Raw genomic sequence first — 22,473 nt, 5'->3', positions numbered from 1 at the left:
TTAGTACTTTTGGCAGTGTGAACAGGTGCCAAGTACTGCTAGAAAATATAAAAGCCTCTTCACAAAGCTTGTAAGCACATGGAAGCATGAAGTGGTCTAAAATTTGGACCTCAAGTAACTCAGATTCTGTGCCTCTCCATACTTCCTTCAGCCTCCGATAAATTGTTTTCCAAATCAAATGCCAAATAATGTTTCAAATGAAAAGAGGATTTTGGACCACTGCAAAACACTATAGCCCTTTTTCTCATTTACCAAACGCTTGTTATGTTGTCTCTTGTTATGGAATGACTTAATACAATGAAGACAACAGCTGTAACCCATGTCCAGGATACGTCTGTGTTCGGTGGCTCTTGAAGCACTGACTCCAGCCACAGTCTAACTTGTGTATCTTTCATACTCTTGTATCATAATCCTCTCAAGGCTTTGCTATCACTGTGGCTTGTGCATCTTTTATATATATTATAACCACACTTTTCCTTTCACTTAACTTTCCATAGAAAACACTTGGATACAGCAGTTTCCTTAAAATGCTTCTTTTGCATTCCTACCCTGTGGAGGTTGTCAATGACTGTCTTCTCGATGACTGCCAAAGTTGACAGTCGTCCCCATGATTGTGTTGGTTATAAAAAGGCATTTTATAAGTCTTATATAATACTGTTTAAAATCTAGAATTTTTTGACAGAAAGAATTTGTGTTTTTGTTTTTTTACCTATAAAACCATAATCAAAATTAATATAGCATATGTTTGTGTTTATTTCTTTGTCAGATCAGTAACAGAATCGCCTCAGAGATCCTTCACTGGGATGATGTCAACATGCGGGTGGCAGTGATCGAGAAGTGGGTGGCCGTAGCGGATATCTGCCGCTGTCTTCACAACTACAATGCCGTGCTGAAGATCACATCCTCGCTCAACCGGAGCTCCGTCTTCCGCCTCAAGAGGACCTGGCTTAAAGTGTCCAAGCAGGTATCAGTCCTCTGTTGTGTGGGAGAAAATCCACCTTCTGACTTTTTTCTCAGAAATAAGGCAATACAACTTTTTTTCGAGATTTTTGATAGACCTCCTAACTCTGATCTTCAAATCATTCAAGCTTAAAAATATATATTGGCAAAAACAATTTTGAATTGGATATTTAGGATATAAGAAAAAATGTGTTCTCTTTGGTTCAGTTGAACCTGTTAAAAACTCAAGTAGGAAAACAGTGTGATATACAGATAATAACATATTAAAATCTTCCTATGAAGCAGTGTTAAAAATGTGAATTTAAAAAGATTATACTAGTGGTTACAGGTTCGCTGTGTTTTATTTTCTAGACGAAAACTGTGATCGACAAGTTGCAAAAGCTGGTGTCATCAGAGGGCCGCTTCAAAAACCTAAGGGAAGCTCTGAAAAAGTAAGCATGTGTCTTATTTTTTTTACTTTGTATGAAAATCTTTTTTTAAACACCTGTTTCTTCCTGTGACATGCATGCTCTCTTCAGCTGTGACCCTCCATGTGTTCCTTATTTGGGAATGTACCTGACTGACTTGGCCTTCATTGAGGAGGGTACACCAAACTACACAGAAGACAACCTGGTCAACTTTTCTAAGATGAGAATGGTAGATAAAATCTTCATATCATTTGCATTTCATGCAGAACCCTTAATATTACTGCATGACTTGAATGTAGCTTGTTTTTTGCAGCTAACTGATTAAATGCAGCATTCCCCTATTTATCAATTTTCTGCAGTTTGTTTTGAAGATGATTGAATATGACACAATAGTGTTCCATTTGTCTCCAGATTTCTCACATTATCAGAGAGATTCGACAATTTCAGCAAACAGCTTACAAGATAGATTTTCAGCCTAAGGTGAGTGAGTGAGTGAGTGAGTGAGTGAGTGAGTGAGTGAGTGAGTGAGTGAGTGAGTGAGTGAGTGAGTGAGTATAGTATATACAGTTGTACTGTGTTATATACTTCTGTATATGAATTGACAAGACAGGTTTATTTCTTCACATGACAACATCTTCTAAGATGTGTTTATTTTTAACACATTTGTCAGGATAGATGAGCAAGTACACCTTATTTGCCTTCATAAAGGAGATAATAAAGAAAGAGCTAGCTGTTTAAAGCTGTTCTAGTTTATTTGACCTTCTGATGCTACTGTTGCAGAGAAAAATGCTTTCTCAACCACAATTTCACAGTTTCATATGAAAGCTTAGGCAGAATGGCATGTGGTTAGTTAAGAAGTACAATCTGCAATTCTTCCTAATTTATCACAAACTAGAAGAAATCTATTGGATAAATGCTAAACAAAGAACATGCATTCATTCTTCTATATGTCCATAACAAAAGCAGATCCTGTAAATAAAAAATCTGTTTACAATGTATTTGCTTTGTGTTGCTGCAGGTGGCAAAATACCTGCTGGACAGCAGCACAGTAATGGACGAGGAGAGCCTGTATGAAGCATCTCTGAGAATTGAGCCCAAAACGTCATCGTAAAGAGGAATTCTGTCATGATTAGATGCAAATGCAGAAGGTTTCAACATGTACATTTATCATTATTTGTATTAGACACAATAGGCTGTACCCTCCTTGTATTTGCTTCCAACTGAACTCTGTGAATTATTGTTATTAGAAACTGAGTAGAAGCCCACAGAGGTTTTATTTCTATAGTTATAGAGTATTTATATGTTCTATATTGTCTTAAATGCTAATTTATGACCTGTTTATTTTGCACTAGAGGGCAGATAGAAAAGAAAGTTTACAGACTTATTTAATTGTATTTAAGTGCAAGTCACTGTAAATCAAAACTCTCATTCATGAGAGAACGGCACTTTGTAGGAAGTCAAGAGTCTGCAGGAACTATTGAAAAGGCTTCATGGAAGTTCCTTTTACAAAATTATTTATCTTGACAAAAATCACACAAATGGTATTTTCAGGTTGCTGTACAATCAGATTCTAAGACAATTTTTAAGATTGCAGTCTACGTTGAGCGTTACTCTGCACATAAAAATCAAAACAGTAGCAAGATAGAGGTTCCTTTCCCAGTTTTCTCCAAATTACTTTCCCAGTTAATTTTCCAAACTTAGAAGATACATTGTCGGAACTTTTATTAGAATTTTTACTGACTTTCCCAGAATTGACCAGATACTGTCCAGGTCCTTAGTATCTACTTAGCCTGAGCTTAGACGTTACTTTCTGGAAAATTACCAGATGCTTTCCTGGAACTAAGATGTTACTTTTTTGGAACTTGCCAAGTATTTGTCCAAACACTACTAGGTACTCTCTCAGAACTCAGAGATTAATTTCCAGAACTTCCCCAGTACTTACTTAAAAATTAGAGACTATTTCCCAGGAAATTACTGGAATTTATATGGAACTTACTAGTTGTTTAGAACTTATCAGGTAACTTTCTAAAACTTACCGGACACCTTTCATAGAACCCGCTGTTTTTTTTTTTTTTTCAGAAGTTACCATGTATTTTCTGGAAATTAGACATTACTTTCCAAAACGTACCCATAACCTCCTGGAACTTACCAGGTACTTTACTGGAGGTTTAATGGAACTTACAAGTTACTTTCCTTGAACTTAGAAAAGTGCTTTCCTGAAAGCTCCATTGAACTGACTGGTAACTTTATGGGTACTTTCCAGAAGTTACTAGTGACATTCTGGAACTTAAAGGTTACTTTCTGGACCTTACCAAGTTCCTTCCTGGTATTTTCATAGAAATTACTGGTTACTTTCCTAGAACTTACCAGGTACTTCTCAAAACTTAGGTTGCCTTACAAAACTTCTGGAGAGTTCCTGGTAGGTTTAGGAAAGTAACCTATAGGTTCTGGGAAAGTAAATTCTAAGTTCTAGGAAAGTATGAGATGTATTATGTAGTCTTAACCTACTAATACATGAATGTTAATTTACATTAATTTTAAAATGTTTTAGAGCTGTTGTTCTCAGCAGATTAGATGGAAAACTGAGATAGTAGCAGCTAAAGATGAATCACAAACCAGTTTTATGTAACCATGGCTGATAAACGTGTTTATAAAGATTGCAGTGAAACGGAAAAGTTTCTTTATATTTTGGGATTTTTGTAATGCTTTGCTTAGTTTATTCCCCTGGTGGGCAGCGTCATGTATATACAGTATAAGCACCAGGCAATGTATGTAGCAAATGTAACAAATTATGAGCCACTTACAGAAGTTTAAACTCTCAGCTTCTATATTCAGACACAGAGAGGGCAGTCTTTCTGGTTAAATCCTCTTTGGTTAGTGCATTATGATTTTGCCTTAATCATGAAATGGATTATATTCCACAAAAGTACGTAAACTATTTTGTTCTACGGATTGCCAATAAACCAGGATAAACTGGCTGTGTACTGTATTATGTACAGACAGGCTGATGCATTTCCTAACATGCAATGTGTTCAAAGACGCATTCTCGGAAATGTGTTATCCTTATGATTGTTAAATCCTATAAGTATTTTCCTGTCTATGACACTTAAAAAAGCAAATGTTAAAGACAACATATAAGTGTAACACATTCTATCCCAACATGTTAGCAGGAGCTACACAGTAGTATTATTGTGCTTCTTGAAATATTTATATGTATTTTTTACAGGCTTTGTATAGAGAGACACCTAAAGCTTGAGTGGCAGGCATGTGCCACTTTTATGTGTTCAGATAAAATCTATATATAGAATGGTATGTGTACTGTATTTAAACCCTACCTTTGCACCCTTAAATCTGTATCCTCCAACAGGAATACCAGATGTTTGCAGTGAGCAATACCCATAAGAATTATCTTTCAGTCTATTTCAACAGCTTGAGTAGTATTTCCAGTTTTGTATAAAAGTGTACTCTTTCCTGATTACCTCTTGTTAATAAATCTGTTCTTTCTCAGGGGGTGAAATGTCTCTGAGCTTCTGTTTGTGCTGTTAAGTTTGACCTCGGCATGTGCACTGAACAAGAATATTTTGGGTTGGAACACTAAGAAGGGGACTCTGGAAATGGTCTACATCCTGGAAGCTGGTTAGAGTCTGCAGTAGGGGTATATGACTTCTATGAGGTTGTTTTATAACACCATATATAACACCATATGTCCAATTAACACATTTAAAGGCAAAAAAGGACAATAAAAACACTTTACTATGCCAACTAGTATATTTAAAAATGACTGCAGCAGAGCAGAACGTACATGCAAAAGTATTCATAATCCTAACTTTTTATTGTGATCATAACAGTATGTCATTCTACACCCACAAGCTCTAATGTATTTTATTACACCAGCATTATATAACTCCCTTTTGTGAAGTGGAAGGATGAGATGCATTATTTTCAGTTTTCCAAAAGAAAACCCGGAAAAACCTGACCGGCTTCCCTAAATAAATATACAGGTTTAAATCTGTCATCAAGAAGTTATCAATGAGGTTAATCGAGAACAGTGTTTTATATATACACTATAGTGTCAAAAGCATTTGTCTGTCTACTTTTACACATACATGAACGTTGATGAAATCCTATTCTTAATCTATAAGGTTCATTTGTTGATGGACGCACCATTGCCAGCAATAGCAACTTTGACTATTCTGTAAAAATCCTCCACAAGGTTTATGAGTGTGTTCATAGTTAGACGAGAAAACCACAATTGCAACCTCTGCTTTAATTTATCCCAAAGGTGTTCAGTTAGGTTAAGGTCAGGATTATGTGCAGGCCAGCCAGGTTTCTCCACATCAAACTTTATACACCTGCAGACATGGAGTTGATTGGATTTGGTGTGACCAAATGCTTTTTTCCATATACATATACATACGTCTGCAACAATAAGTATTTTATACAATCGTGTTGTCAATAAAGGTATGAAAAAGTGGAAAATCTAACTCTTACAGATTTTGTAAGTTACCAATATATTAGAATGATTTTGTATTATATTTTTGAGAATGTTCTGATTATTTGTGGCAACAATTATCAAACAATATTAATTGTTAAAACAAACACAAAAAGCACCAAAATACAAACTAAGGTTGCTGTCACTTATGTTTTCCCGAGTTCTCACGTGTTTCCTGTGGAGGTTCTACCATCGATGATCGTCACCGGAAAACCAATCGTGCGCAACCAATGAGCTGCCTGAATTGTGTTGCACAAGAGAAAGGGGCAGGGTCTTGTTACAAAACCTTTCTTCCGTGTGGCGCCAAACAACTTGCTCCTCTATTAATTGTTACTGTGGAAGTTAGCAGCTTTATTCACCAGCAGATAAAAATAATTTAGTGTAGGGACATGTTTACCAGACAAACCAAACGTGAAGCTGCTGTGAAGGTCCGGAAGCCGTCTGTTGCTCTTTGGTTGTCATTCTTATAATGTGCTGAACATTTGTGTAACAGATTTTTATTTGGCCATAGATTGTTGCCGGTGAACAGTACTTAACTCCCGATGCAACAGTCCGACGGTCTTCTCGGAGGGACGTGGCCCCCAAGCGGCTCCACTTCTCTCCGGACACAACAGCTACAAATGTGACGGAAAAAGTAAGTGAAGTCACAGAAAGGTGTTTAGTCATTTGGATATTGTTTTGGTGACAGCGTTTTGTCTCGATAGAAAACAAAAACCGAAAAAGAAAAGCCAGAGAAAACGAGGATACAGGATGAAGATGCTGAAGGTGGAGTGGACCAGACAGCTGTACGTATAAGACACATTATTTCAGACGTAATATTGTGACGCATGTTCTGTGTGTGAATGTTTGGAGGTTGTATGCATAATGTCAGTGTGGTGTCTTTGTAAAACAGGATGGTCACGGAGGGCTGTCTGAATATGAGCTGAAACGCCTTGAGAACATCAGGAAAAACCAGGCTTTTCTGTCTTCCATCAACTTGCTCCAGGTAGATGGACCGGTTTGCTGCAATCACATGATCCCTTTTCCTCTCTGTTTAAAGCCATCATTTACACAAGCAAGTATTGTCATATTAAAGTTTGAATTCAGACGTATATCAGTAGTTAACTTGCACAAAATCAGAAACATTCTTATTTAAAGATATACAAACACGGGCATTTCTTGCTGGTAAATGTGTGTAAAAAGCCATAAATTCATCAAGTGCAGTAGGGTTAATTCTAAGTAAAACTGTAGAACAATCCATCATATAATCAGATGTAGGTTGAACTGAAAAGAAATGAGCGTAGAAAGGACAACATGACTTCTGGGAGTGTTTACAGACCGTGCTTCCCCCTGGGTTTTACCACGATGGAGATGTTGATCTGCTCCTGAATGATTTTAAAATGGTTTGTGCTCTTATTTTGGATGGTATTGCTCCTTTCAAATCTAAATGCTGTAAAGCAATTATAGACCCATTGCTTAATGATCACACGCCAGCACTTACACCGGCAGCGAAGGTGGAAGGACAAGCTTCACAAGAAACGTATGTTAAAAGTTTTAAGGCTCAGTTTATTTCTAAGTTTGTGTTTGATGATAAAAAATTATGACTTTGTGAGATGTTTTTAAAGTTTTTTTTATTGATGAAGTGTGTGCTGTTTGGTCCTCACCCTCTCATTCTGCCCCTGATCTTTCCATACCCTCCATTTCCCCCGCTGCTATCACCCAGTTGTCGTAGGCAACAGTGTTCCTCCAAAACTACTGAAGGAGGTCGTTAATGCTGTAGGTCCTTACATTGTCAGGCAGGAAGTTTTTCTGTCCATTTAGGTCAGTGTTTCTTGTCTAAGGCCCCTTTGAATTGTGGGATATCTCAATCTTAGGACCTATACTCATAGATACTTATAGATGATTAGCAAGTTTATCTCATGTTGAGAGGAAGTGGAAACCAGTCGGTACAGAATCTGGTAAACTGTTCAAACATTAAAACTTGAATGGAGATAAACTTTTGCATTTGACTAAAAATAAGACAGAGGTGATTGTTTTTGGGAAAACTTACTTGCTATCAGAATGCAGCAGTGCTATTGGTCCTTTCGTTTAATTGTACTGCTCTCAGGAATGTTGGAGTGTTTTTTATAATGGTTTTATATTTGATAAACAGGTAAGTGCGGTAGTCCAGTCTAGCTTTCACCATCTGATGTTAATTAGCTAGATCAAACCCTTTTCATCTGACAGTGGCCTTGAAAGGGCGATATATGCTTTAATTAACTCTAGTGCTGGGTTAGACGACTCTCTTCCACGTCGGCTGCAGCTGTTCCAAACGCTGCTGCCTTACTGCTCATGGGTAGAAAGCGATGTGAGCACTTTACCCCAATATTGTCCTCGCAGTACTAGCTGCCTGTAGGTTTTAGGATTGTTTTTAAGATTCCAGTTTTGATTTTTAAATGTGCAAATGGTCAGGCACCTCGTTAATTAAGAGTTTTTGTACAAGCACGTTCCCAGGAATAGTTTGAGATCAGAACTCCTGTTGCATTACGATGTTCCTTGGACTTGTTTTGTTAAGTGAGGAAACCGAACTATTCTACACTGCTCAAAAAAATAAAGGGAACACTTAAACAACACAATATAACTCCAAGTACATCAAACTTCTGTGAAATCAAACTGTCCACTTAGGAAGCAACACTGATTGACAATCAATTTCACAGCCGCTGTGCAAATGAAATAGACAACAGGGGGAAATCTTTGGTGATTAGCAAGAAACACTCAATGAAGGAGTGGTTCTGCAGGTGGGGACCACAGACCACTTCTCAGTACTTATGCTTTCTGGCTGATGTTTTGGTCACTTTTGAATGTTGGTGGTGCTTTCACACTCGTGGTTCATGAGACGGACTCTACAACCCACACAAGTGGCTCAGGTAGTGCAGCTCATCCAGGATGGCACATCAATGCGAGCTGTGGCAAGAAGGTTTGCTGCGTCTGTCAGCGTAGTGTCCAGAGCCTGGAGGAGCTACCAGGAGACAGACCAGTACACCAGGAGACGTGGAGGAGGCCGTAGGAGGTCAACAACCCAGCAGCAGGACCGCTACCTCCGCCTTTGTGGAAGGAGGAACAGGAGGAGCTCTGCCAGAGCCCTGCAAAATGACCTCCAGCAGGCCACAAATGTGCATGTGTCTGCACAAACGATTAGAAACCGACTCCATGAGGATGGTATGAGGGCCCGACGTCCACAAATGGGGGTTGTGCTCACAGCCCAACACCGTGCAGGACGCTTGGCATTTGCCAGAGAACACCGGGATTGGCAAATTAGCCACTGGCGCCCTGTGCTCTTCACAGATGAAAACAGGTTCACACTGAGCACATGTGACAGACGTGACAGAGTCTGGAGACACCGTGGAGAGCAATCTGCTGCCTGCAACATCCTTCAGCATGACCAGTTTGGCAGTGGGTCAGTAATGGTGTGGGGTGGCATTTCTTTGGAGGGCTGCACTTTGAGCAGTGTATTTATCTATTGGGGTTTTTTTAGGTATCAGTATCTTTTTGGTCATTTTTATGTTTTTTGTTTATGTTTTAAAGGAGACATATCATGCTTTTAAATTCTTCATTTTCCCCCTTAAGTCATTCAGTTGTGGTCTATATGAAGTAGAACTGCAGTGCTTTGGTCTGAACACCTTGTTATTGTAGCTCCATAGGCTCCTCTTTTACCCCTGTTTTGAGGTGCATCTGCAAGCAACTTATTTTGGTGCCGTCTCTTTAAATGCTGTTGAGGCTGAGGCACTTCACACCCTGACCCCCTCCAGGTCAAAGAGCGCTCCACTTTATCCTGTTCAACTATTTTTGGAGTTTGATAACTATTATCTAACGACGCAGAAACAAGACTAAAACGGCAAAAACAATGCTAAAACTGTTTATGTTATAATATTCAAAACGCGAAGTACCGTTCTGTCCTCAAGGAGCTAAAAGCAGCACACAGTTCTAACATAAGCAGAAGGCACCATGCTACTGCTATCAAAACAATGGTCAGGACCTCATATCAACACACAATAAGTTCATGTCTAAAATAAATTTTGTCATTTTAGCGTTATTTGCAGTTTACTGCTTTACTGCATCAGTTGTTTCCATAGACAAAGGAACTGACCGCTTAATCAGATGAAATATTTCAGCAAATCCTTCTTGATACTGGAGGAGGTTGCTGAAGACGCTCGTCCTTGAAGTGGGGGAAACAGGAATTTCTCCACTGATGTGGGGACATTTCTATGAAAAATAATATTTAACCGAGCACTTTGAAGAGGTTCTGATTCTGGGGGACAGTGTAATGAGTTGTGTGGGTTAATACACCCAACAACCGAACCGAACTTATCCTCTTGCAGCGTAGGCATACTTGAGCTTGGACTACAAAATCGCAGCGAGAAATAAATATGGCAGATATGCAAAATTGATCAGTTGGTCCATGATCTTATTTAGCTGCTCAGCAGCAAATACTGTGGCATAACAGTTGAAAAAATGTAACAAATGATAGAGAAAATTGAACAGACAGAAAAATATGACCCAAACAGAATATAAAGATATGTATGCAGCATCTGGAGAGACTAAATTAAACTTTTCTGTACTCCTACACACTGCAAGTACACAACAAAATGTATTTGAAGGCTAAAAAAGTGGATTTTGCATATGTCCCCTTTAAATTTATCAACAGCACTTTGGTCGCTTTGGGTGTGTAAAGTGCTCTAAATAATGATTGGTTGATTGATTGATCACTCTAGATGATCTAGAGAGAGAATGTGCAAAGAATTGGCCCAAGATCCATCCATCTAAACTTGTAAGAATAAAGTGCTGTCCTATAGGCAAATATCGGTTGTGCAGAGTTTTAACAGGAGCGATGCTAATAAATATACATGTGCTTTTTACCCATTTTTAGCAGAGGTGCCAACAAATTTATCTACACCTATATTCCAGATGATTTGTTTTACTGTGACCATTGTAGGGATTGTTCCTTGTGTTCTTTCTGACCAGAAGTAAAACTGCTGTTTTCATTTTTCACAAGGCTAGAGAGGATTTGCATCAAACCACACGGCCAAAGCCATCACAGCGAGGTTTGAGGTATGATCAGCTAAAACTCTGGCTTCTCATTTCAGAGTTCAGCTTTAGGTATTTTCTGACTAAAATAAAATTGAATGTGGGTTATACCTTGCTAGGTTGGTAAAATACAACTTCTGTTAACAGCACAAATTGTCAAAGTTTAATGGCTTTTTAAAGTATTATTTTTAATTTTTATGTCATTAAAAAAACCCTCCTCTGGCTTTTCTGTTACATTTAATCAGTTCTGTTTTTTTTATTTTAACTTTGACATTTATGGTCTTTATTTGCAGGCCCCAGCCTGCCTTGAAGGAAGTACTTCCACCTCGTAAATCTCTGCGCCTTCAAAATAAACCAGCAGAGAAGATGACTCCCCTCAAAGAATTCACAGCTTTGTTTCCCCATGATGATATGGTATTTTATGAAAAATGGTTACTTTCCCTTCAGGGTTATATGTTGCTTTTTGGATTTTCCTCCTTTCTTACTTATTTATGTTTTTTTCACTAAAGCCTAGAGTATTTAAGAAACCTGCCGGACCTCTTCTCATGAATCCCTTAAACCAGGATGATGGTTTCAAGCTGCCACCACAGCTTCTTGAACTGTGCTCTGAGGTAAGAATTACATTGTCCAGATGCTGCTGGTATAACATTTATGGCCCAGATTTAACTTTTTTTTTTTTTTTTTTTCAAACTTTTGAAACTAGAATCATGTGGTTTTTTTTTTTTTACTAAATTGCAAATCTATCTGTTTGTATTCTTAAAAAAATTTTAGAAGCAAAAGATCCCCTATTGAAATTTTGCATCTAGAAAAGTTATGTCAATGTTTTAGTAACTGTTTTTTTCAACAGGACACCAAGGAGAGAAAGAGGAACCTTGATCTGAAAGAGTGAGATTATCTTTTGTATTTGTTCTTATTTTTATTGTTTTGTACGTTTTTGTTTTTTGTTTTTTTTGTCCACTGCTCGGGTAACAAAGATGTTCTGCTGTTGTTGTGAGTGAAATACAGATTACTTTATTGTCTGAATACAGGTACATCTCTGCACTGAAAAGCATGAAGATAACGGAAGACAATGTGGTGAAAGTGGTGAAAGATCGTGTCTTCTCTGCAGCCTTCCACCCCTGCAGCAGCAGCCTGTTGCTGGCTGCTGGAGACAAGTGGGGAAAAGTGGGACTCTGGAATTTGGTAAGCTGTCCTTTGCTCTAGTAAGACAGGGCCTTGCACAAAGTTCAGTTTTCGTCTTTAATGACCTGAACACCTTATCCTGCGTGTTTACTGTATCAACTACATGGATATAGATTTCAAAGGGATGTGCAAACTCCAGCTGGACTTCTTCCGCTTTCCATTGCTAACACCACAAAGGCCAGATTTGTTATATGTAGGACGAATGGTTGTACTACCAACAGACCCTCCCACCTGAGCAGTTGATCTCTGCAGCTCCTCAAGATTTACCATGGGTCTCTCTGCTTTTTTCCAACATTATAATTCATTCACCTCAGTTTAAAAAGTTTAACTGGTGGATAAATCCTTTAATCAAAGTAATATTTAATGGTTTTAAACCATTTAAAACAACCACAAGCCCCCATGGATCAGGAAGAGTTTTTAAAAACTTTGTACCACTCCTTTTGGACACATCACCCAAGCGTCATTTATTAAATATGTGTGAACATTTCAAACTTCCTCTGACCTTGAAGTGATTGTATTTCAGTTTCCGTCTGAATGCTTTGCAGTGATCACAAGTTTATGGCTATTACTCAGACATTTAATCCCGACTGCAGCTGTCTCTGCTCTCATATCCCTCTCGCTTCAAAAGTAGGAGAGCACCGAAGTCTGCGTCTGCAAAACCCTTTAGAATTTGTTTGAATTTACAGGTTTTTAGTGACTATATACGTTATGAAGTGTATTTGCTGTGTTAGAATCATTGGCTACAGTTTTATTAGCGTGGTAAGAGAGACCTTGGTCAAAACTTGGAATATTATTTATAGCTTAACCCTCCTTTAAACGTTTCCACAACTATATCCTTGTATTCCTTGGTCTTAATGATGCTATTGGTTCATAAATGTTCTTCAGCTACCCTTCTAGCCTTCACAGAACAGCTGTGGTTGTCCTGAGATTAAATTACATACCGGTAGGTTCTAGTTAACAAATACAGGTCCTTCTCAAAATATTAGCATATTGTGATAAAGTTCATTATTTTCCATAATGTCATGATGAAAATTTAACATTCATACATTTTAGATTCATTGCACACTAACTGAAATATTTCAGGTCTTTTATTGTCTTAATACGGATGATTTTGGCATAAAGCTCATGAAAACCCAAAATTCCTATCTCACAAAATTAGCATATTATTAAAAGGGTCTCTAAAAGAGCTATGAACCTAATCATCTGAATCAACGAGTTAACTCTAAACACCTGCAAAAGATTCCTGAGGTCTTTAAAACTCCCAGCCTGATTCATCACTCAAAACCCCAATCATGGGTAAGACTGCCGACCTGACTGCTGTCCAGAAGGTCACTATTAACACCCTCAAGCAAGAGGGTAAGACACAGAAAGACATTTCTGAACGAATAGGCTGTTCCCAGAGTGCTGTATCAAGGCACCTCAGTGGGAAGTCAGTGGGAAGGAAAAAGTGTGGCAGAAAACGCTGCACAACAAGAAGAGGTGACCGGACCCTGAGGAAGATTGTGGAGAAGGGCCGATTCCAGACCTTGGGGGACCTGAGGAAGCAGTGGACTGAGTCTGGAGTAGAAACATCCAGAGCCACCGTGCACAGGCGTGTGCAGGAAATGGGCTACAGGTGCCGCATTCCCCGGGTCAAGCCACTTTTGAACCAGAAACAGCAGCAGAAGCGCCTGACCTGGGCTACAGAGAAGCAGCATTGGACTGTTGCTCAGTGGTCCAAAGTACTTTTTTCGGATGAAAGCAAATTCTGCATGTCATTCAGAAATCAAGGAGTCTGGAGGAAGACTGGGGAGAAGGAAATGCCAAAATGCCAGAAGTCCAGTGTCAAGTACCCACAGTCAGTGATGGTCTGGGGTGCCGTGTCAGCTGCTGGTGTTGGTCCACTGTGTTTTATCAAGGGCAGGGTCAATGCAGCTAGCTATCAGGAGATTTTGGAGCACTTCATGCTTCCATCTGCTGAAAAGCTTTATGGAGATGAAGATTTCATTTTTCAGCACGACCTGGCACCTGCTCACAGTGCCACAACCACTGGTAAATGGTTTACTGACCATGGTATCACTGTGCTCAATTGGCCTGCCAACTCTCCTGACCTGAACCCCATAGAGAATCTGTGGGATACTGTGAAGAGAACGTTGAGAGACTCAAGACCCAACACTCTGGATGAGCTAAAGGCCGCTATCGAAGCATCCTGGGCCTCCATAAGACCTCAGCAGTGCCACAGGCTGATTGCCTCCATGCCACGCCGCATTGAAGCAGTCATTTCTGCAAAAGGATTCCCGACCAAGTATTGAGTGCATAACTGTACATGATTATTTGAAGGTTGACTTTTTTTGTATTAAAAACACTTTTCTTTTATTGGTCGGATGAAATATGCTAATTTTGTGAGATAGGAATTTTGGGTTTTCATGAGCTGTATGCCAAAATCATCCGTATTAAGACAATAAAAGACCTGAAATATTTCAGTTAGTGTGCAATGAATCTAAAATATATGAATGTTAAATTTTCATCATGACATTATGGAAAATAATGAACTTTATCACAATATGCTAATATTTTGAGAAGGACCTGTATGGTCTTCTCGGGGCAGTTATTTGCACTGCATTTTATTTTTGGGCATCTTATTTAAAAAGGGCTGAATACATACAATGCCACACTTTTCAGATTGTTATTATAAAAATTTAATACTAAGTGTTATTTTCCTTCCACTTCAAAATCGTGGTAGTAGATTGAGTAAAATCCTTATCAAATACATTGAAATTGTTGTTTAGAATTTGACAAAATATGAAAAGGTTTAAAGATCATTTTGCAAAGGCACAATAGTGACCTTTGATCCTGACGTCACATAGCAGAGGGGATCAACACTAAATCCTGATTAACTATGTTTTCTGAAATGTAACTGTTATAAACATGTCTTGAACATAATCCAATCACTCTGTCTCTATACTCTATCATCCAGGCCAATAACAAAACAGTTTCTTCACACCTTTGTTGTGTAATTATACCAACTTAACATCAAGTACAGTTTTTTTTTTGTTTTTTTTTGTGCATCAGGGTGCTGAATGGGGTGATGATGGTGTTCTGCTTTTTGAGCCCCACTCTCGTCCGGTGGGCTGCATGGCGTTCTCCAGGGTTCATCCCACCCAGCTGTTCAGCGCCAGTTATGACGGATCTTTGCGCTGCATGGATGTAGAGAAGGCCGTATTTGATGATGTACGTACTGTTATCACTGGTCCATTGGTTCAAAAATTATGTTTGTTCCAAAATTGTGTATACCTCTGGCAAATTAGGATTTAGTTGGTTCCTGATTGGAAATGACACAAGTATGCAGACTGTCAGATTTTTAAAGCAGTATGAATAATTGTGTACATGGTTTTGACATAAAGTGTATGTCGGACATAGAATATTTTTTGCTGAAATCTGTGGCACATTGTACTAACACATTTTGATATACATCCTTCTTGTAGTGAGGAGGAACATGTTTAAATTCAAATCTGCCAGGGGTATGAATAATTTTGGGTTTAACCCCCCCCCCCCCGCCCCCCTGTTGATAAGATATGGTTTAGACCAAACCCAAAATGAAAAGTTTTATTTTGGTCCCAGGTGTATGACATTGATAATGGCCTTAAAACGTTTGCCTTCATGTCACATGACTGCTCAACACTTCTGGTTGGGAGCTGGTTTGGAGAGGTTGCCATCGTAGACAGGCGGACTCCAGGGTAAAGTGTTACTTTTCAAAATGATTAGTCATGTTTTTTTCCCGTTTTGATAGTGGTAATCTTAGCATTCTTGAGGACTGTGATGTTTCTCATTAAATCATTTTTATAATGACTATTTATGGTCCTTGAAGAAACTCCCATGAGTCCCTCCACTCACTTAACCCCAAGGCTGTGCGCAGTGTGAGCGTTCACCCTCTCCAGATGCAGTACTTCGCTGCTGCAGAAGGCAGGTAATTACTAAATCATTGGTTTCTACTCTGGTTTCAAGTTCCAGTTTTTCTTTTTCACATTACTAAATGGATTTTGTTTTTTTCATCTTTTGTGCAGGACAGTGAGTATTTATGACAGCAGGTACCTTAAGAAGACTAAAAGCAAGGCGGTGTCTCATCTGCACGGACATGCCTTGGCCATTACCGGTGCTTATTTCTCCCCTTGGACAGGGAACAGAGTTCTCACCTCATGTATGGATAACCACATAAGGTGAAGCAAGCAGATGGTTAAAGCAACTTTCAAAGGCATTCATTTTATGTCTACAAACCTCAATACATTTTATGGCCTTCACAGAACAACTGTATTTAAACTGAGATTATTTAACACACAGTTGAACTTCACTTAGTAATTAAGTGACTTCTGAAGGTTTTTGGTTTCCTCGCTTGTGTGGTTTTATAAAAAAAAACTAAAAGCAACGTATCCTTGTCTTTCCACATAATAATCAGGCACTCTTTGGTTGGCCTGTTGCCAAAAGACTCCACAAACAATGAAATAGACCGAAGTTGTGGGTTGTAACATAGCAGGAATTTGAAAATGTTTAAGGGGTATAAATACTTATTCCAGGCACCCCATCTGATATTTATCATATTCTCAACACATTTTATTTTATTTTTTACTTTGTAGGGTATACGACACGTCTTCATTGACTGCTGAACCCCCATTGTTCAAATCCATCAGGTACGGCTGTGATTTATTTGCAAAATGCTTTAGTTATTATGCAAGATTTCATGTTGAGTCCTGGTCTAACTTTGCATCATGTTTCCCCCTTTTTGGTTTGCAGTCATGACATGCATACAGGCCGTTGGTTGTCGAAGATCTCAGCAGTGTGGGACCCCAAGCAGGAGGACTGCTTTGTCGTGGGAAGTATGAAAAGGCCTCGAAGGGTGGAGGTGTTCCATGAAAGCGGGCGGCTGCTGCACTCCTTCATAGATGAGAACGTCAGCACGGTGCTGTCCGTCACCGCCTTTCATCCCACAAGGAATGCCCTGCTGGGTGGAAATTCATCAGGACGCATGCATGTCTTCTACAGTTGAAATGGGGGGGGCAATGAGTGTGCTGCCATTATCTCTGGGTGAGATGGGCATTGTGGGAGACAGTAGAATGGTCTAGAAATATGTAGATTAAACAAATATTCATATTTATGATGCAGACTGCACGTCAGACTCTATAACATGTATTCTAACTTCAAGATGTGACGCACCTTTTAACACGTTTTTGTTTTTTCTAGACCTCCATAGTCTGACTGCTCAGTTTTTTGTTTTTTTTGTTTTGATAGACAGTGCTTGTGTCCTGCTTAAAGGTGCCTCCTAAAGGATAGCCAGTGTTACTATATGCATTCCTTTTTATTTTTCCTTGCAAGATGTCATTACATTGTATCAGCTATACAAAAGACAACAACGTTCTCATTTTTTGTAACATAGCCTAATGGATTTCAGTTTTTGGGAGGAGTACTGTGTGGTTCACCATGTGCAGACATTCTTAGTTTGACATTAGTTTTCTGAAAAATTGTAAACGTTTTCTATCAGATTGTTAAACTGCGCAAGTTTAAAAATACAATGGGTCTACTGCATTGTTTGTGCAAAATGACAAATCTGCCTGTTAAAAGGTTGATAATATAATTTTTCTTTAATTTTGTTATGTTTATATCTTTGTGACATTTATACACAACAATAAAGTTTTTATGCTTTAAATATGACTGCTGAAAAGATTTTTTAGGGCAATATTTTTGTCACCTGAAGAGGGCAGCAAGATGTAAAGTATGAATATTATTTATTCACAGGTTACACTAGTCTTCAGTCAATAATAGGAAAGAAGCAGTCTTGCTTAGAGGAAAAGATTGCAAAACATTATGCTTACAGAGACATTGGTGTGTGCTGGACTTTGATACAGGAAGAAAGATTACAGTAAGCACATGTTTGATGCCTAAATCCTGCTGACACGTTTCAGTGAGAAGACTACATGTAGCTTAAAAGCTAAACTGATATTGCAGTCACTGTGCCAGTCCAAGTTTGAAACAAACTCAGACAACTTCTTGGACAAATCAAATTGCATTGCACAAGTAGGCACTAAAAGTACAAGAAAATTCTCATTCTATTTGAAAAAAAAAAAAAAAAACACCCTTTTAATCCCACTTTTTACTAAAGCAAGTGAGAATGGGTTCCCCTTTTGAAAATAGACTTTCACAAAAATGTTTTACATTTAATCCAATTTACATAAATTAATCTGATTATTGAGAAGACGAAGAACACCATAACAGGATTTTACAGGAAATGTTTCTTCAAAAACAAGGACCAAAGTCTGTTCCAAGCATGCACCTACAGCATGTTTTGATGCACCATAAATATTTAGCATGCCTTGAAGGCAAAGATTTGCATTTAACGAATCAGACTTTTTCATTACAGAATCTGAAATATTGAGTGTGTTTATTTAGGACAGGGGTGCCCAAGTCCAATCCTACTATACTACAACTTTTTAATGCATCCCTTTCTCCAACACACCTGAATCAAATGAATGACTCGTTGCCCAGCCTCTGCAGAGATGAAATACCTGCTGATGAGGGAATTCAGCCATTTCGTTCAGGACTTGAGGACTAGACTCCTGATTTAGGACATTTTGAGTACACATGAAATTGCAGGCAAAACGGCAAATGTTTTTACTTGATCGGCCATTTTCATAATCTCCACCTGGTACAAACAATTAAAACAACTATAAGTAGATAATCACCTAATCACCTGTTTTCTTCAAAGTCTGAAGAACCCTAGTACTGTTGGCATTGCTTTTAAATTGAATGACATTAGGCATATGTTTTGGGTATCTTTCCCCAAGCTTCTAACAATAGTTTGCTGGAATTTTGACCCATTCTTCCACAAATAATTGGAGTTAATGAGTCAGGTTGGCGAAACAGGTTACCTTTACTCTAAAACATTAACTTAGTGTTGTCTAAGCCACTTTGTAATGTATTTGGGGGCATGCTGTCTCCTGTATTTAACAGTTGGGATGGTGTTCTCAGGCTTGCAAGCTTCCCCCTTTTTCGTCCAAATGTAGTGATGGTCATTATGGTCAAGCACTTGAGTGTCATCAGACCACAGCACTTGTATCAAAAATTAAGGTCAAGAGATATCGATTAGAAATAGTCGGGCTGGCCTCCATGCACAGCGTGGGCTCTGGAACCCATCTCCTTGAGAGGGGATGGATTATTTTCTACTCTGGAGTGGACCATGGGGAGAGGGGCGGGCTGGGGTGGGTTTGCTTGTTGCCCCCCAGCTCAACCGTCTCATGTTGGGGTTTACCCCGGTGGATGAGAGGGTCGCATCCCTGCGCCTTCGGGTTGGGGACAGGTCTCTGACTGTCGTTTCAGCCTACAGGCCGAGCGGTAGTGTGGAGTACCCGGCCTTCTTGGCGTCCCTGTCAGGGGTGCTGGATAGTGCCCCTCCCGGGGACTCCATTATTCTGCTGGGGGACTTCAACGCTCATGTGGGAAACGACAGTGACACCTGGACAGGCATGATCGGGAGGAATGGCCTCCCCGATCTGAATCCGAGTGGTGTTTTGTTACTGGACTTCTGTGCTAGTCACGGATTGTCCATAACCAGGACACCCTAGGCAGGAGGTCAATGATCGACTTTGTTATCGTATCATCAGACCTTCGGCCGCATGTTTTGGACACCCGGGTGAAGAGAGGGGCTGAGCTGTCCACTGATCACCACCTGGTGGTGAGTTGGATTCGCTGCTGGAGGAGAAAGTTGTGAGGGTCTGTTGGGAACGTCCGGCGGAGCCCTTGGCCGGGGATGTATTCAACTCCCACCTCCGGGAGAGCTTTGACCAGATTCCGGGGGATGTTGGAGACATAGAGTCTGAGTGGACCATGTTCTCCGCATCTATTGTCGATGCTGCTGCCCATAGCTGCGGCCGTAAGGTCTGAGGTGCCTGTCGCGGCGGCAATCCCCGAAACCGGTGGTGGACACCGGCAGTAAGGGATGCTGTCAAGTTGAAGAAGGAGTCCTATCGGCTGTGGTTGGCTTGTGGGACTCCTGAGGCGGCTGATGGGTACCGTGAGGCAAAGCGTGCCGCGGCCCGGGCGGTGGCAGAGGCAAAAACCTGGGCCTGGGAGTAGTTCAGTGAGGCCATGGAGAAGGACTACCGGTTGGCCTCGAAGTGATTCTGGCAAACTGTCCACCGCCTCAGGAGGGGGAAGCAGTGCTTTGCCAACACTGTTTACAGAGGGGGTGGGAGACTGCTGACCTCAACTGAGGACATTATCGGGCGGTGGAAGGAGTACTTCGAGGATCTCCTCAATCCTGCCATCACGCATTCCCTGGTGGAAACAGAGGCTGGGGACTCGGGGTTGGACTCTTTCATCACCCAGACTGAAGTCATCGAGGTGGTTAAAAAGCTCCGCAGTGGCAGGGCTTTGGGGGTGGATGAGATCCGCCCTGAGTACCTCAAATCTCTGGATGTTGTGGGGCTGTCATGGTTGACACCCCTCTTCAACATTGCGTGGCAGCCAGGGACAGTGCCTCTGGATTGGCAGACTGGGGTGGTGGTCCCTCTTCATAAGAAGGGTGACCGGAGGGTGTGTTCCAACTACAGGGGGATCACACTCCTCAGCCTCCCTGGTAAGGCCTATGTCTGGGTATTGGAGAGGGGAGTCCGCTTACAGAGACATTGGTGTGTGCTGGACTTCGATACAGGAAGAAAGATTACAGTCAGCGCATGTTTGATGCCTAAATCCAGCTGACACGTTTCAGTGAGAAGACTACATGTAGCTTAAAAGCTAAACTGTGACATCGCAGTCACTGTGCCAGTCCAAGTTTGAAACAAATTCAGACAACTTCTTGGACAAATCAAATTGCATTGCACAAGTAGGCACTAAAAGTACAAGAAAATGCTCTATTATTATTTCTATTTGAAAAAAACAACCTTTTAATCCCAATTTTTACTAAAGCAAGTGAGAATGGGTTCCCCTTTTGAACTTTTGAAAATAGACTTTCACAAAAATGTTTTACATTTAATCCAATTTGCATAAATTAATCTGATTTTTGAGAAGACTAAGAACACCATAACAGGGTTTTACAGGAAATGTTGGCACTAAGTCGGACCTGTTCCCGGTGCATGTTGGTCTCCGGCAGGGCTGCCCTTTGTCACCGATCTTGTTCATAACTTTTATGGACAGGATTTCTAGACGCAGCCAAGGGCCGGAGGGGGTCTGGTTTGGGTCATGACTGAAAGAACGAGATCCTGGATACAAGCGGCTGAAATGAGCTTCCTCCGTAGGGTGGCCAGGCACTCCCTTAGAGATAGGATGAGGAGCTCGGCCATCCGGGAGGGGCTCTATACCGGATGCCTCCTGGACGCCTTCCTTGGGAGGTGTTCCAGGCACGTCCCATCGGGAGGAGGCCCAGGGGACAGCCCAGGACACGCTGGAGGGACTATGTCTCTCGGCTGGCCTGGGAGCGCCTTGGGCTCCCCCCAGAGGAGCTGGAGGAGGTGTCTGGGGAGAGGAACGTCTCCGTGTCTCTGCTGAGTCTGCTGCCCCCGTGACCCGGTCCCGGATAAGCGGAAGACGACGAGTACGAGTAATTAAGTGCATTTGCAAACTGGAATCTGGCCCTTTGTGTTGTTTTTAGAGTAAGGGCTTCATCCTTGCTCATGTACCAAGTGGCCTTTAAGCCCATATTGGTATATGACTTATTTCAATGTGGATCGTAACACTCCTTAGTGTCAGAGAGGATCTTCACAGAGGCTTTTAGTTTTGTTCTGGGGTTGATACGCATATATTGCACCAAAACACGTCTCCATCCTGTAAAGTATGATAGCTGCACATTACCTTGCTGTTTATACTGGCATATAATTGGATGAGGTTGGCAACTTTAAGACATATTAAAATCTGCACCCATGATGATCCAGACTTGTGGAGGTCCGCAATTTTCCTTCTCATATCTTGGTTAATTTCTTTTGATTTTCCCATGATATGACACAGGAAAATAGTGTGTTTGAGGCATCCCTCCATTTAACTTCCTTGCCTTGAATTAACCAGTCAAAAGTCTACATAGTGTTGACATCATTACCTGGGCTTTTAAAAACTGTTTAAAGGTAAGTAATTATATTGCATGAACCTCTGACTTTGAAGATAGTAATGTTGTTCTGGAATTTAGCAAATAAAAATAATTTTGTTAATCCCAACTGTCCTAAAACAGGAAAAGTTTAGTCTGTTTAATGTTAGATATGGACAAAATAAATGGTGCCTTTTTATTCAGGATATGTAAACACATGGTTTCAACTGTCCATATAATATTGTAAGTTTGTCACCGAAATCACCTAGAGCAGGGGTCTCCAACTCCAGTCCTCAAGAGCTACAGTCCAGCAACTTTAACATGCATCCCTGCTCCAACACACCTGAATT

The 22,473-nt window shown here is 40.3% G+C and overlaps 2 protein-coding genes across 2 annotated transcripts in view; both read left to right on the top strand.

The window, feature by feature from the left end:
* The window catches only part of LOC124867205 (ras-specific guanine nucleotide-releasing factor 1-like), a 50,450-nt gene extending 47,042 nt beyond the window's left edge, over positions 1-3,408 (top strand). Inside the window, exons 23-27 of the mRNA XM_047363521.1 lie at positions 767-964; positions 1,312-1,391; positions 1,479-1,596; positions 1,779-1,847; positions 2,386-3,408. Of these exons, the coding sequence (XP_047219477.1) occupies positions 767-964; positions 1,312-1,391; positions 1,479-1,596; positions 1,779-1,847; positions 2,386-2,478 (558 nt within the window). The 3' untranslated portion in view covers positions 2,479-3,408. The remainder of the gene's footprint in view (positions 1-766; positions 965-1,311; positions 1,392-1,478; positions 1,597-1,778; positions 1,848-2,385) is intronic.
* Positions 3,409-6,111: 2,703 nt separating this feature from the next.
* On the top strand, positions 6,112-17,766 carry wdr76 (WD repeat domain 76). Its single transcript, XM_047362884.1, has 15 exons — positions 6,112-6,287; positions 6,371-6,493; positions 6,564-6,644; positions 6,752-6,844; positions 10,871-10,926; positions 11,196-11,316; positions 11,412-11,513; positions 11,750-11,787; positions 11,931-12,084; positions 15,136-15,294; positions 15,685-15,800; positions 15,932-16,030; positions 16,128-16,280; positions 16,695-16,748; positions 16,852-17,766. The coding sequence occupies exons 1-15, from the start codon at positions 6,249-6,251 to the stop codon at positions 17,102-17,104; spliced, it is 1,641 nt and encodes a 546-aa protein (XP_047218840.1). The 5' UTR covers positions 6,112-6,248; the 3' UTR covers positions 17,105-17,766.
* Positions 17,767-22,473: the final 4,707 nt, after the last annotated feature.

Source organism: Girardinichthys multiradiatus, chromosome 4 (genome assembly GCF_021462225.1).
Source record: "Girardinichthys multiradiatus isolate DD_20200921_A chromosome 4, DD_fGirMul_XY1, whole genome shotgun sequence".
Lineage (NCBI taxonomy): Eukaryota > Metazoa > Chordata > Actinopteri > Cyprinodontiformes > Goodeidae > Girardinichthys > Girardinichthys multiradiatus.
Note: the sequence above shows the minus strand (reverse complement) of the source record. Positions and strands in the feature narration are given on the sequence as shown.